Source organism: Caloenas nicobarica, chromosome 7 (assembly GCF_036013445.1).
Source record: "Caloenas nicobarica isolate bCalNic1 chromosome 7, bCalNic1.hap1, whole genome shotgun sequence".
Taxonomy (NCBI): domain Eukaryota; kingdom Metazoa; phylum Chordata; class Aves; order Columbiformes; family Columbidae; genus Caloenas; species Caloenas nicobarica.
In genome coordinates this window covers 4,999,558-5,013,231 of record NC_088251.1, presented here as the reverse complement: position 1 = coordinate 5,013,231, position 13,674 = coordinate 4,999,558, and the positions used below count along the sequence as shown (strand labels likewise).

The window sequence follows — 13,674 nt, the reverse complement described above, 5'->3', positions numbered from 1 at the left end:
GGAGCATGTAAGAGCTCTACAAAATCACCTCAAATGCATTTAAAGAGTTGGTAAATTCTGATGTGTCTTGTGGTCCTAGAAACAGCTTTGTCTTTGTAGCCACCTCTAGTGTTTTGCACTTCAAGTCATGTTATGTGTTTGCACTAAATACATGCATATATCTTGATTTTAGGTATGTAACATTATTCATTGAGTGTCATTGAGAATATTCAGCACTTTCTTACTATAATTTATAAACAGAGCTTGCAAGTTCTCAACTAGAGCCCTTGGAGAGTCTCATTAATTGTCTCTAGAAATCAGTTGAAATATTTTATCCTTTCAATCAAGTTGGAAATAGAATTTGTGATCAGGGGATGATACAATTATTTTCTTTTATAACTAGTATAGTTATTCTTAGACTTTTAGAAAAAAACTGAGAATATTCTGAACTTTCCTGCTTTTTTTTCTAGAAAGAAGAAATCAGTGAGTGTGGCGAAGGGAGTGATAGGAATTATTTGAAACGGTCACAAAGTCACCTTCCTTATTTTACTGCTAAGCATCCCCCAGATAATGCTATTATCAAAGCTGGCTACTGTGTAAAACAAGGAGCCGTGGTAAGTATTTAAGATTAATGTGATTCATTAAGCAAGAACAAAGGTCCTAAGGTGGTAGTTATCAAGTAGATGATTAAAAAAAAAAAAAAGGACATAATTACTGGTAACTTTAGCCCTACTGACAGTATTAATGATGGCTAAAGATAAAACTTACCCTCCAGTAGCACATAGTTCATGTCTGCGTTACTTCTTTTCATGACTTTCTTCAGTATTATGTTGCTAGAGATGTTTTGGAGAGGAAATAGTTATGTGCACAGAGACTTTCATGTTAGTGTTAGTGTGTGTCACTAGTTCTTCTGTTCTACAGTTATGCAGAGATTCTTATTTTGCTTACTAGAAGCATCTAAATTAAGGCACAAGTTCAGTGTCTGCATGTTTAAATCACTGAAATGTTTCAAAAGAGCTAATTTTTCATTTCAGAGGAAGAATTGTACAACTTGTCAGACTGATTACCACAAGTGGAACTATTCACATGATGCCTTCTGAAAAGAAGGAACAGATAGTTCAGATTAAGCAGGAATAGTGTGTTTCGTGGGTCCTCAGACTCATTTCATCTTGGATTATCAAGCTGCTTTTTGTAACATGCATTTTTTTGTTAAAAATAAACAGGAAACATTTAATGCACTGTCTTTTTACATTTCTTATGGAGTATTTGTGCTGCTGAGTTGCTATAGTTTCAGTGGAGATTGACAAATTCTTATAATAGAAAATAGATTTCAGAATTCTTAATTTTTGCAGTTTAAAAAAAATTGGGTAGAGTCTTGCAGAATTATTTTTGGAGCACTATACATATGTACAACACAACTTTTATATATTACATACTATTTATTTATAAATTTATAGATTAATAATTATGAATAGGGATTATACAATATCATAAATATAGACTACAATTATAAATATAATTAAGTATATAAATAATAGAAGATGTAAATGTATTTTATATAAAAATATATAAATATTTATTTTTCTTGTAACAGATGAAGAACTGGAAGAGAAGATACTTTCAGTTAGATGAAAACACAATAGGATATTTCAAGTCTGAACTGGTAAGTTTCCAAGTGTGTTTTCCAGTGATAGTTGCAAAAGAAAAAAAATAAAGAAGTATGCTTGTATTTCAAAAATGTGCTGTGCTGATCCTGCAACTCAGCTCTGTACTGGAAGAACTTTTCAGGATTGGGAAGAACAAAAGATTAATAGGATGACTTAAGTCAGACATCAATCTGTCTTCTGGAAACCTGTCTCTATGGCACTGAAGAACAGTAATAGGATATGTTCTGCAATAACCCTGATTTTTGTACTAGTATCTTATGTCACCTTGTACTCACGTATAATTAATTATGGTTTTCAAACAGCTGATCATTATGTGGCGAGACAAAACTGTAGTCTTATAATTCTTAATTTAAAGTTAGGATTATGAGGTGTTTTATCATATAAATGATGAGATCTTTCCCCACAAGCTTCTTTTACCAGGGCAGCCACGGCAGGCAAAGAATTGTGCTGCTCAGAAGCAACACTTTGTTTGTTTTGGGTTTGTGATCTTTCTTCCCTACTTATCGCTCTTGAACCTTTTGACCAATTTTGACCAAATGTTAAGTGCCTTCAGGCTTCATTTACAAATGAAGTGGCTGGTACTGGGGACAGTCTGTTTTCCCCAAAAAGGAATCCCACACTTAGTAAACATGAGAACATCTGCACACGAGGAACAAATTCTGAGTTGTAGAGTATTATAAATCAAGGAAAATTGAGTTTACAGGCCCACTGTGAGATGCAAAATGTCAAGAAGCCAAATTTCAGGCTGTTTCTGAAGAAAACTTTTGCTTTCCTTTTAGTGAGGGAATACAACAGTAGCCAGAGTTTGATCTTGCGTCATTGTCTTTGTTAAACTGTCAGCGTAACACAATTCTTACACATTGCTTCTAATAAACCCTCTATTTTCATTTTAAAATAAAATCTGAGTGCAGATTGCTCACAAGTAAATTCTAACTCATTGAAGAATTGTACTGTGAGAGAGTATACTAGAAAGCTGATAGAAATGCATCCACTTTTTGTGTTCCGTCATGCTCCTTTCCAGTTTATTTAAAATGAGCAATTTAAACTCTTTTAGTGCCTTCTGTTCTTTGGGCTCATCCCCTGCTGCAGTGTGAGGAAGGTACTGGACTGACCAACTGTCAGACAACAGCAAATTAGATCCTGCTTCACAATTTTGACTGAAATCGTTTGGGTTTTTTTCCATTTTGAGAGAGTAATCCCTCTTCTGAATAGATAGTACTGAATAGATAGATAGTATAGTGTCCTTTTATTGGACTATAGTGGCTAATCAGAGAATTCGATGGTTAGGAAACCTAATCATGATAATGACGTTTCACATGGTTTTTTAAACACTTAGGATCTGCCTTGTCTGAAACACACGTGTTGGAGACACTTCACTCTGTAGTGGGAAGGGCAAAATTTTCACACAGCACAATCTACCAAGAAGAAAACACCTGCAACAATTTAATCATATACCCATCAGATTTTATTTATCTCCTACAAACACAAAAAGGGTAAAGTGCTTTCTTTGGAAGATTTCAAGTGGCAAATGATTTCTTGCAGCAAAGCATGGGATTCCCCCCATCCCAAATCATCTCCTGTTCCTAACGAGAGTAACACAAAGGAGAAAAAATTGAAAAGCAATTGTTTTTTGTGCCTTTGCGGTTAAGAAGGCTGTAGCGTGGAGGTTGTATTCAGCCAGTGCAGCATCAAATTTCTAATTCTGGAAAACTTCTTTCTGGTGGATTTCAGTTCCCAGTAGTCCCAGTCATCAGTCAAGTGTGGATCTTGCTTGAAGTTGGTTTGTCTGGGCAGCCAGCCTGCTCACCAGTACTTCATGTGGCTCTTACTGGATATCTTTTGCATCTGTAGAAATATATCCAAGTTGTCTGCTCTCAAAAATGTAAAAAATTTTTTGTGTGTGTTTGTTTGTTTGGGGGTTTGTGTTTGGTTGTTGTTGGTTTGTTGGGGTTTTTTAGTTGAAAAATGTATAGATTCTGGGGATTTCTTTTTCGTTGTGGTGGTTTGATGTCCCGTCCCCACCCTCCCTTAATGATCTCCTCTTTTCGGTTGGAGGATGGGTCAGGGTCAGTCTTCAGGTGGAGCATAGTGGAATACAGGCAATATCAGATTTGGAAAACTATCATTTCTGAGCTGAGATCTTCCCTGCAATGGGCGTCTGTATTCTAGGGACGGTCTTGCAGGTGACATTTGATGTATTACTTTGAAAACTGTTGTGATGGATGAGTGAAGGTAGGAAGAGAGAAGCAAAATAACTGAAAATATCAAGTTTTAAAATCTGTCTATGTGATCTGCTATAAAGTGATCTAATGAAAGCTATCATTTGAGGATGGTGATATTTGAGTGACATTCGCTGTTTGCTGTAACAACATAAATCTCTTAAGTATACGTAATAGAAATTATAGAGAAAACAATCATTCCAGACCTGGCAACTTGTGTTTCGTCTATAAGCTGAAGCCAACTGAAGTAGCCCATTGTAATATTGCCTAAAGAAAACACATCGAGAGGTAAAATAAGTTGTGTTTTACTGCGACAACCATGGGAAAAGAACTCTGTATGACATTACGCTGTCGTGGCAAAACAAAGTATTTCTGTTCGAATGTTCTCACGTTTTTCCTGTTGTGTGAAACTTTGACAGAATTGTAACGCTTGGTTTTGTTACGGTAGCAGGATTTTCATATGCTTTAAGAATAATTGCTCTTTTACAAGTTTTGGTATGATTGATTTCTTCACATTTTTAATTGTATTGAGTATAGGATACAATTAATTTTATTTGAAGTCATGCTGTGCAGTACAATTAACAAAACACCTTGTATTGTAACATTTCATAGTAAATGAATATAAGAGCGGTTTTACTGAAATAAACTGCCTGAGGCCAGATTTAATTTTCTGATCTGGTTTGGGGAAAAGGACATGGGTGGTTGTCTCCATTATGGTAAGGTGAATGTATGTTTTGGGGTTTTTTAATTCTTGATTTGTCCTCCTCTTCATTGCAAGTGCCATGGTTGGTTCAATACTTACAAAAAGCAAATGTAATTTTGGTTGACATCACATTTTGCATAACTGGCTGCTTCAAAAGTCTCATTTATGCAAGTCTGCTGCTGTCAGCTGTCCTGGCCTCTGGCTTCCTCACTGTATTCCAGTCGTTAGATATACTCTACTGAATTATTTTTGTATTTTTTTTCAGGAAAAGGAACCTCTCAGAGTTATACCACTAAAGGAGGTCCATAAAGTTCAGGAATGCAAACAAAGGTGAGAAGCGCTGATGCTGTTCCATGGGATGCGCTGCCTTGTCACGGCCAGGCTGCTCATGGGAAGCAGCGGAGAACTTTTGTGCATAAAGCTGGTTTTGAGCTTTCTGTATTTAGTGTGTTTCAAACTTGTAACATTGGGTAGAATGGAAATGCACTGGACAAGGGTGGAACAAAGGAATAATATGCAATCATGAATTAGAGATGGATGGGTGCTGCCTGGTCTGAGGCAGCAATTTTAGGAGTCTCTAGTCTACTTATAGAGTCTCTAAGCCTTTAGAGAACATTACCTTATGTTCAGTGTCTGAATTCAGATGAGAACACTCTCTCCTGCTCTTTCCCTTCCACGAAATGGCAATATAGTAAGGAATGAATTGCCTTTGTAGTAGTTACGCTAGACATTAATTTTTTTTTTTTCTAGCAGGCTACTGTTTAGGGCCATTACTTTACAAAGTCGTAACAAAATATAAATACGAAATTTTAGACGTTTTACTAGAGCAATAATAATTTTTAAACTTGATATGGTTTAGAATGTTCCAATTAAAAATAGACATAGCAGCATGCCTGTCACTGATAAACTAAAGAGTCTTAACACTACAATGAGGAAGAGGTGCTGGTTTTCTTTTTCTACCTGGTGTTTACCAAAAAAACAACAGCAGAGTGATACAGAAATGCAAAGGTCTGCACATCCTAGAGTCTTTTTAAAATAAAGTGGGAAGGTTGTACTTGCTGTTGAAGTACTTTTGTGTTTCATTTACAGTGATATAATGATGAGAGACAATCTCTTTGAAATTGTAACAACTTCTCGAACCTTTTATGTACAGGTAATTTATGGTTTTTTGAACTTTGGGCAAAACCAAGAGACTGCCATAGTCAAAGCAAAGAAGAGCTGCTATTTTGCTTTTGTAGTTGTATTTAACTATACTGTGATTTTCAGAGGGAATGTGATCTTATATGCATCTTTCTGAAATAAAGAAATATATGCGGTAACAGCAAGTGTTATGTTAGTAGTGTATGAAAATAATAAACAATAAATCCTAATGTGATTTGGCTGGTACTCAGGTCTTTAGACTCTGTAGGTTCTACTCAATATATTGAATCTTTTTATTTTGAAGTACTGAATTTTTATGTATAGTAATTGGGTTCTGAGATTCAAGTTACTTGTCACAATAAATATCTACTAAAGCACAGCAACATTTAGATTTCAGTACTGATTTGGTAATATGTATCCAGATGCACTTTAATCACTGCATCCTTACCACATCACCTTCTAAATGTTTGGATATAATACAAATCACAAAGACTTTGCTTTTCCCAGCTGTTTGGGAATGTGATACTTGTAGTACTGGAAATAATTGAGTTGCTCTTGTAGGATGAGAAAGGCCCAATTAGTTTAATACAGGTAGTGGTGCCAGATGCTGAGTTATGAGCTGTCCTATTAGTCGAATATAATTGACGTTGCAGATGTTTCTTGCTGGCTGGATGTACTTGTTTAATAAAGTTGCAACTAAATTCTGGGATAGGTTTAGCTTTTTGTCTGTCTTTATCACAGATCTGTATTTATTCACTGTTAATCTATTGCGTCTTTTGCACTGTTGTTCTAAGTAAATGTACAGCTGGCCCCCAATGGAAACTGATTTTTATTTTACTGTGACTAGTCAGTAAATACCCCACAGAAGTGCAACAGTGACTGAAAAGTACGGAAGTTGTGTCACTCTTCAAATCTTAAGTGGAATCAGCAGATCTACTGTAAGAATTTCTGTAGGCACTTTAATATTTTTGTTTGCTTAAAGTAAAAATTTGAGTCTGGAATGTGCAAATAGTATAAAAATACCTACTTATTATTTTATATAACTATATACATATAGTAAATTCAGGGCAAGACTTTAAGAAATGTCTGAGTTAAGTAGCTTTAAATAACAGACTCGTAAAGGAGGGTGAGGCTGTCATTTCAATGCAGATGCTCAGGACACTGGGAAAGTTGAGAGCTGATGATGTTGAGTATAATTAATGTTGTTTGATCCAGGCGGACAGTCCAGAAGACATGCACAGTTGGATAAAAGCAATTTCTGGGGCCATTGTAGCACAACGGGGACCTGGAAGATCAGCAGCTTCCGTATGTTATTCTGAACCTCAGAAAAAATATGATTAGTTGGTGTTCACTTGTGCACATGAAGTTGTAGTTGTTTTTCCTTTCGCCTGTCCTCTGTCGTGTCCTGTAGTAACGTGGTATCTTTGCATGAACTTGAATACAGACTGGCAGAAAATATTTTGGTTTTTTTTTAATTGAGCACTTATCTTAGTCTTACCAGTAGCTAACTTTATGTGCGTTGTCTTGAACACGTAGATAATGTAAGTGCTAACCTAGAAAAAAGTCTAAGTTCAGTATGATCTTTGTCACAACTGCTAGTCTGAAAGGAAAATAGAAGCTTTCCAACTCCTGCGAGGTGTTTCTGCTGATTGCTGAATTTTGCAATCAAATGACAATATCCTAATTTGTTTTTAACAACTCTCACTACTGAATTGTCATTCTCTATTGTCGATAGTTTATTGTATATGCAGATACAGATTCAAGTTTAAAGTAACTTCTCTGAGACATATCTGCTCGCATGAGTTAGTGTTTGCTGTTGAAAACGTAGTGTGAACACCATCGAGCGTGAACACTGAACTGTGACAAGTCTTAATATTTGTGAAGCCGTGTGGGTGCCAGCATTCCGGACATATTTGCTTTTAAACTGTATGAGGTGTTCAGTACAAAGTACAATAACTTATGAAACGTCGTGAAGGTCACTATAGTGTCACAGTGTCTCCAGCTATCTCCACATTTAACCAATGGAATACTTTACAGTTCAGATGTTGCAAGCTCTGGTTTTCACTTGCTGGCTATGGGATGTTTTATATTAAGCTGAATATATCATTACCCCCATTATCTGAAATCAAATCATTTAAATCTGGCTTTTGTTTAATATTTGCATTGATATTGTATTTCCGTTAATTCAATCTAAGCTCTCAATTATTTTTTTTTTTGCAGCTGGGAGCTGCTTCATGCTTTTATTTTAAACTTCCTATCATAAATTTTGTTTGTTTTTGGGGGAATGAAAATATGCAGATAACTTTTTTCCTTTATGTATGCCTTTTTTTTTTTTGTGGGGCTAACTGAGCGATCCAGCTATTACTGTCTGCATCACTTCTTTCTTTTTTCCTCTCTTCTCTTCTTTCCCCAAGTATAGGTTACTCTAATCTTAGCTTTGCACTGTGTTCCAGATGCGGCAGGCCAGAAGGCTGTCGAATCCTTGTATACCGAGGTATACATCAAGAACTGGTGAATGCAGCACGTATGTGGGCTCTCATGTAAACTTGCCTTCTTAACAGAGGGCTAGGACTAGAGACTAATTTGCACTATAAAAAAAACCCTAAAAATAATGCTACCTGTTTTCATTACCATTACTGAAAACTAACTCATAAATGATATCATCCACTTACAGGCTTGCACTGGTTTTTTTCTTACTTTTAAAACAATTGGAAATTAAACATGGCAAAAACATCTATTTGTATTTCAGAGAGTACTGTATATATAAATGTAAGTTATGCGATGTCGTTTTGATAGGAAAGTATTAAAACTAATTTGCATGAGAGTTCATATTTCCATTTTACTTTACATTTTTTTGAAACTGCGCAAAAGCAAAATTAAATTTAAGCTACCCACAAACTAATACAGATGCGTGCACACAAAAAAATGCACGTTTTAACTCTAGTAATTGGCAGGATGATATTGTAGCCTGATTTGCATGGCTTATAAGTCTCTGCATGACATTATTAGTTTAAGCGTAGAAGCATTATAATGTCTAATGGGTACGCTGTTCCAAGCAGAACACCTCAGGAGTAACGCAGCGGCGTAGTCTCTTAACTGTGAAATTACAGTCAGTGTGGATAGTAAAATCTGAGTATCCTTCAGTTCAATTTAGCAAAAAGATTATTATAGAGAGCTTGTCCTGATATCCCTTACTTTTGGCCTATTTGTTGTACTGAAGGTAGCAATAAGAAGAATAGTAGGTAAATCACTGAATTGTATGTTCTAAAGCAAATGTGTTTTCTTAAAGTGGAGTATCAAGTCAGGTATGAAATAAGGCAAAGTAAATAATGTGAAATACTTAACTGAAATTGAATGCAAAACTGAAGTCCAAAAAGAGTTGCACAGCTCCTTCACCCAGTAATATTAGTCAATTTATTAAAAGACATACAGTAGTACTTGGCAGAATCCATTATGATTAAATTCATTAATTCATGTGATAGCATTCAAAGAGAAACTTGGAAAACTGCTGTGAAAAAATCAGTATTTCATTTAGGATGTATATTTGCCTCTTGGACACACACCTGTGGTGTGGTGGGGTTTTTTTTTGCTAGCAAATGTGCTTGGAAAGCAACTTGATGCGTGTGCACATGTGGGGTGACAAACCCCTTTGGCTCCTGTACCGACCCTGGTGACAGCAGAAGCGGCAGCAGCTCGTAACGCAGCCGGAGGGACGTGCTCGCTGTATCGTCGCACATCGTTTTGATCGCATCACTTAACACCGTAGCCAGCACTGGTTTAGATATCCCTGGGTATTTGAGATATTGTAGATACGATGCAGAATCTGAGGAATTTTTTATTCTGGAGATACAGCTGTAGGTAGGGCAGGATATCCTAGGGCGTCTAAACTATGCTCTAGACATCTAAATCATTCCTAGGTAGTCTAGGAGCTTGTTTCTAACAACAAGTAAATGATGGAAGATAATTCTCACATTATCAATCTAATAAAGTTATATATAAAGTCAACAGAATGGCAGTTAAGAGTAATAAACAACAGAAAGTAACTTGACAATTAGAAGGAATAGCTTAAAGATCAGTTTCTTTTCTAGGTGCATTAATATTGTTATACAGCCTTGATAGCATAAAATAGTTATTGTTTTTGTTTGGTCCCTGGAACAAATTGGGGAGATTGGTACCCCAAGAAGAGGGAACAGTAAAATATGCATTATTGCTTCAGGACTTAGGATATGAGTGCCTGACGTATATTAATATGTTTAAATACATTTTTCTCTTGGAAAGATGTCACTTTCAATGGACTTTAAGCGTGTATCTTCAAAAGGTTATTTAACATCTTAGTAAAAGGCAAAGCCTCAGTTTGCTGGATTATATTATGAAGTCTAAAGAGCTGCTGAGGTTGATTTGAGAAATTTAATTTCTTCAAATAAAGAAACTGATGCTGCTGTCACATAGTGCTGTAAGCTCACATTTAATAACACCGCCTTGAGAAAGCACCTGCCTCCTGCTGCTGTGGCTGATGCTTCGCTTTGTGTATTTTCTGTCTTGTTTTGGTGGGTTTTTTTGGTTTTTTGTTTTGTTTTTTTTTCTGAGAGTGAAATCTGCAACTGCATCTTTCCAATGACGGCTTCACTTGACATGTGCTCTTCTTTTCCAGGAGCATCCCGAGTCTTCTTCCGAACCCAACCACGCTCTCCGTTCTGCCGTCCCAGCCCCAGCCGCCTCACATTCCACAGCCGCTCACGGCAGCCCTCTGGTCCCAAACCCTCACGCCAAATACCCTGCCTTGGAGAAGCGAGGATTTCACGAGTCTTTTACCAAGGCCAAGCCAGGGAGCTACAAGATCCAGGTTGTCGCTCCAAGAGAATCAGCTTCCAAAGTGACTGAACGGGGCCTCTCGGAACCCCGAAGTAAAAATGGCACTCAGGAACAGGATCCTGGCCTTGTGGATCTGGATGATGCAAGCCTTCCAGTTAGCGATGTGTAGTGGTGGAAGAGTTTGGAGAATGATCCATTTGTTCGGTCCTCTAATTTCCTTGTTCGGACTTTTAACCAAAGAAAATTATAGGAAATGAGAACAAAAGAAAAACCAATACTGATTTTATATATATATATACACACACACGTGTGTGTGGTTCTGTGCACATGTGTGTATGTATAATGTGTTTGTGTTTTGCCTTTCAGCGGAAGGTCAGAAATGGACCTTACGCCTTTTCTCAAAGGCTGATAGTAAATCACTTACTAGGGAGGGGCCAAACTGCAAAAAAAAAAAGACAGAACCAAAAAAGTACATCTGCAAGTAAGCAAGGTACCAGCAACTTTTCATTCCTAATCTGGCAAATTTACTCAATTTACAACTAATGCTATATTGTGGAGAACTTATTGCCAACAAATGTGATTATTTAATTTCAATTTGAACTACAGTAAGATTTTAGGCATAGATGAGAATTGTTTCTCTCCATGACTTCCAGATACCAGGAAATGCACAAAATGTTTCTTCTGTTCTTTAGGATCAACAGTGTCAACTGATTTGTTATCAGAACAAGAATTCTGAACTCCCTTGGAATTCTAATTATGGTGCTGTAAAATTTCCACTAAAATAATATTTTGAATAGTCAGCCTATTTTTGATGCACTCCTAAAGGTGGGTTCTAACTTTTTGCACATTTGGATTTTAATGGACTGCATGTAGTGGTGGTTTTGGAGGGTGGAGAAGAGAAATTGGACTTTTGAATTTGGACACTTTAGATCTTTTGAACTAAGTAGGGTTTATATTGTGTTACATTAGGCTTTGCAGCAATTATTTTTCTTAAATGTCTAAACGTATCGTTTGGTAACTGTTTTGAGAATGGTTTTCTCAGTGCTTTGTGAACAGTTCTTGTTTCTGTATTGATCAGTGGAAGATCTCGTTTAGTTTTGTACTTATTGGTACCAAACTGTTCTTAGTCATGCAGTTGTGGCCTATGACTTTTGGTGCACTAATAATCTTAAGTGCCTGTGGTTTTTTTTTCTTTCTCACCTTGTCAAAACACTTTTGGATTAGTTATGTACACAAACCATTCTTAATGGTTTTGAACATCGGCTTGGAGTTGCTCTGAATAGAGTAGTTCAAAACAGCTATTTAAGATAGAAATCTTATGCTAGGGATACCAGTGTTCTGGTATTGCACCTACTAGCTGTGCAATATTTTTTTTTAGAAAAAAGTATTTGTTGTTTGTGTACAATGTGTTACGGGGTTTCAGTGATGCAAATGAAAAGAACCTTTACATTTCAAGTATTGGAGCAGATTGAGCATTGTAGTTTTTATCAGTTCTGAAAAACGTTGGCTTTAATCAACACCCCACAAATATCTCATGCTGCTGCTTATTGTGATTCAGATTGTCCAGCTTTGCGATGACTTTTTTTGGTCTCCTGTACCCTCAGATACATATCATGCGGGTCCATCTTCTCTCCAGCTTCCAAACTGACCTCCTGCTTGAGATGTGGATGGCTTTACCACGACCATTTGTTGATCCAAGGATAGAATAATTGGTGTTACACAAGGATGACACATAATCTAACTTCAAAACCTTAAATTTTATCAGCACCTTCTCTTTTTTTATCCATAAGCTAACTAACTGCTGTGTCAGGGCAGTGGTGTTTGTAAAATACTGGGTTTGTTTGACTCTTTAGATACATGTGAAAACTAGCACAGAATTGGAAGTTACTGTAAATGTCTGAACTAGTATTGTAGGTTTTAACTTCTATAAAGGTAAAACAATAGCTCTTTAAAAGCTTATTTTTTCACAAGTACATTCTGTGTGGAAGACACTTGGCATTGAAATATTTTTACTGTAGTTTAACATCTGAAATCACTTCTCTGGTACAGCTTTCACACTGCATGTTCATTTTATTATATTTTGGTATTGGCAATTTTACACATTGGGTGGAGGTAACACAGCTCCATTATGGGACTTACAAAAAGAGGAAAAAGAAAAAAAAAAAAGAAAAGAAGAGAACTACTGTTGTAGTTCGGTAGCATAGGGAAATATTTGTGGTTGGTAATTGTCAGGGTCTCCTATTTATCAGTACTTTTATAAATCTATGAAAATTGTTAAATTATTTTAGAAACAGTGCTGTAAATATGTCACATTTAAATTGTCAATAAATCAGTTTGGGTAACTTAAGACCTGACTGTGTTTCCTTGCACCATGTTAAATATTTTATCAGAACAATATATTCCTTTTTACCATGTAAGAGGTTGGATTATCTCTTATCTAGCTATAATGTCTTTTAGTTTTCAAATCTGATCAGGTCGTGTAGTCTGAGAAAGAAATTGAACAGAATGAACTGTTTTTCTTTAATCGTGCTTTGTTCCTTCTGTGGAATTTTTATGTGTTACGCAAGGGAAGTCGATCAGGTTTCTTATCAGTGGAAGGGAAGAGATGATGCATAGGGATGCCAGGTTAACCATTCAGAAACACTTGGGCCCTGTCTGTAGGGGGGAAAAAAAAGCAAAACAAAACACAATGTAACATGCATTTTTCTAGCATTCCACAGTTGCATAACAAAGTTTCTCTCTCAGAAATGCTTTCCTGAAATAATGGCACCTGTGACATCTGGAAGCACCTCACTTTGTGCAGCTGTGTGACCACACTTGAGCGGCTGCATCTCTCAGGTCCGTTTTTCCCTTTTGTAAAGCGGTACAAGCTCGAGGTCCTACCCTGGGTCAGGTCAACTCCTGGTATCAATCCAGGCTGGGGGATAAAGGGATGGAGAGCAGCCCTGGTGAGAAGGACTTGAGGGTGCTGGTGGATGAAAGGTTGGACATGACCCAGCAACGCAGCCAGCAGGTCGAGGGGGGTGATTCTGCTCCTCAGCTCTGCTGAGACCCCCTTGCAATGCTGTGTCCAGCTCTAGAGCATAAGAGGAACATGGGCCTGTTGGAGCAAGTCCAGAGAAGCCACCAAGATGCTCAGAGGGCTGGAGCAGCT

The 13,674-nt window shown here is 36.9% G+C and overlaps 1 protein-coding gene across 6 annotated transcripts in view; it reads left to right on the top strand.

Moving 5' to 3' along the window:
• Positions 1-12,854, top strand: part of PLEKHA1 (pleckstrin homology domain containing A1) — a 37,225-nt gene extending 24,371 nt beyond the window's left edge. For 2 of the 6 annotated variants that reach the window (XM_065639342.1, XM_065639344.1), the window contains exons 7-13: positions 450-593; positions 1,574-1,642; positions 4,834-4,898; positions 5,658-5,721; positions 6,924-7,013; positions 8,128-8,202; positions 10,360-12,854. In XM_065639342.1, coding sequence (XP_065495414.1) covers positions 450-593; positions 1,574-1,642; positions 4,834-4,898; positions 5,658-5,721; positions 6,924-7,013; positions 8,128-8,202; positions 10,360-10,689 — 837 coding nt within the window. In that variant the 3' untranslated portion in view covers positions 10,690-12,854. Of the gene's footprint in view, positions 1-449; positions 594-1,573; positions 1,643-4,833; positions 4,899-5,657; positions 5,722-6,923; positions 7,014-8,127; positions 8,233-10,359 lie in introns of all 6 variants that reach the window. The other 4 variants (XM_065639347.1, XM_065639346.1, XM_065639348.1 and 1 more) reach the window with 4 other exon arrangements.
• Positions 12,855-13,674: the final 820 nt, after the last annotated feature.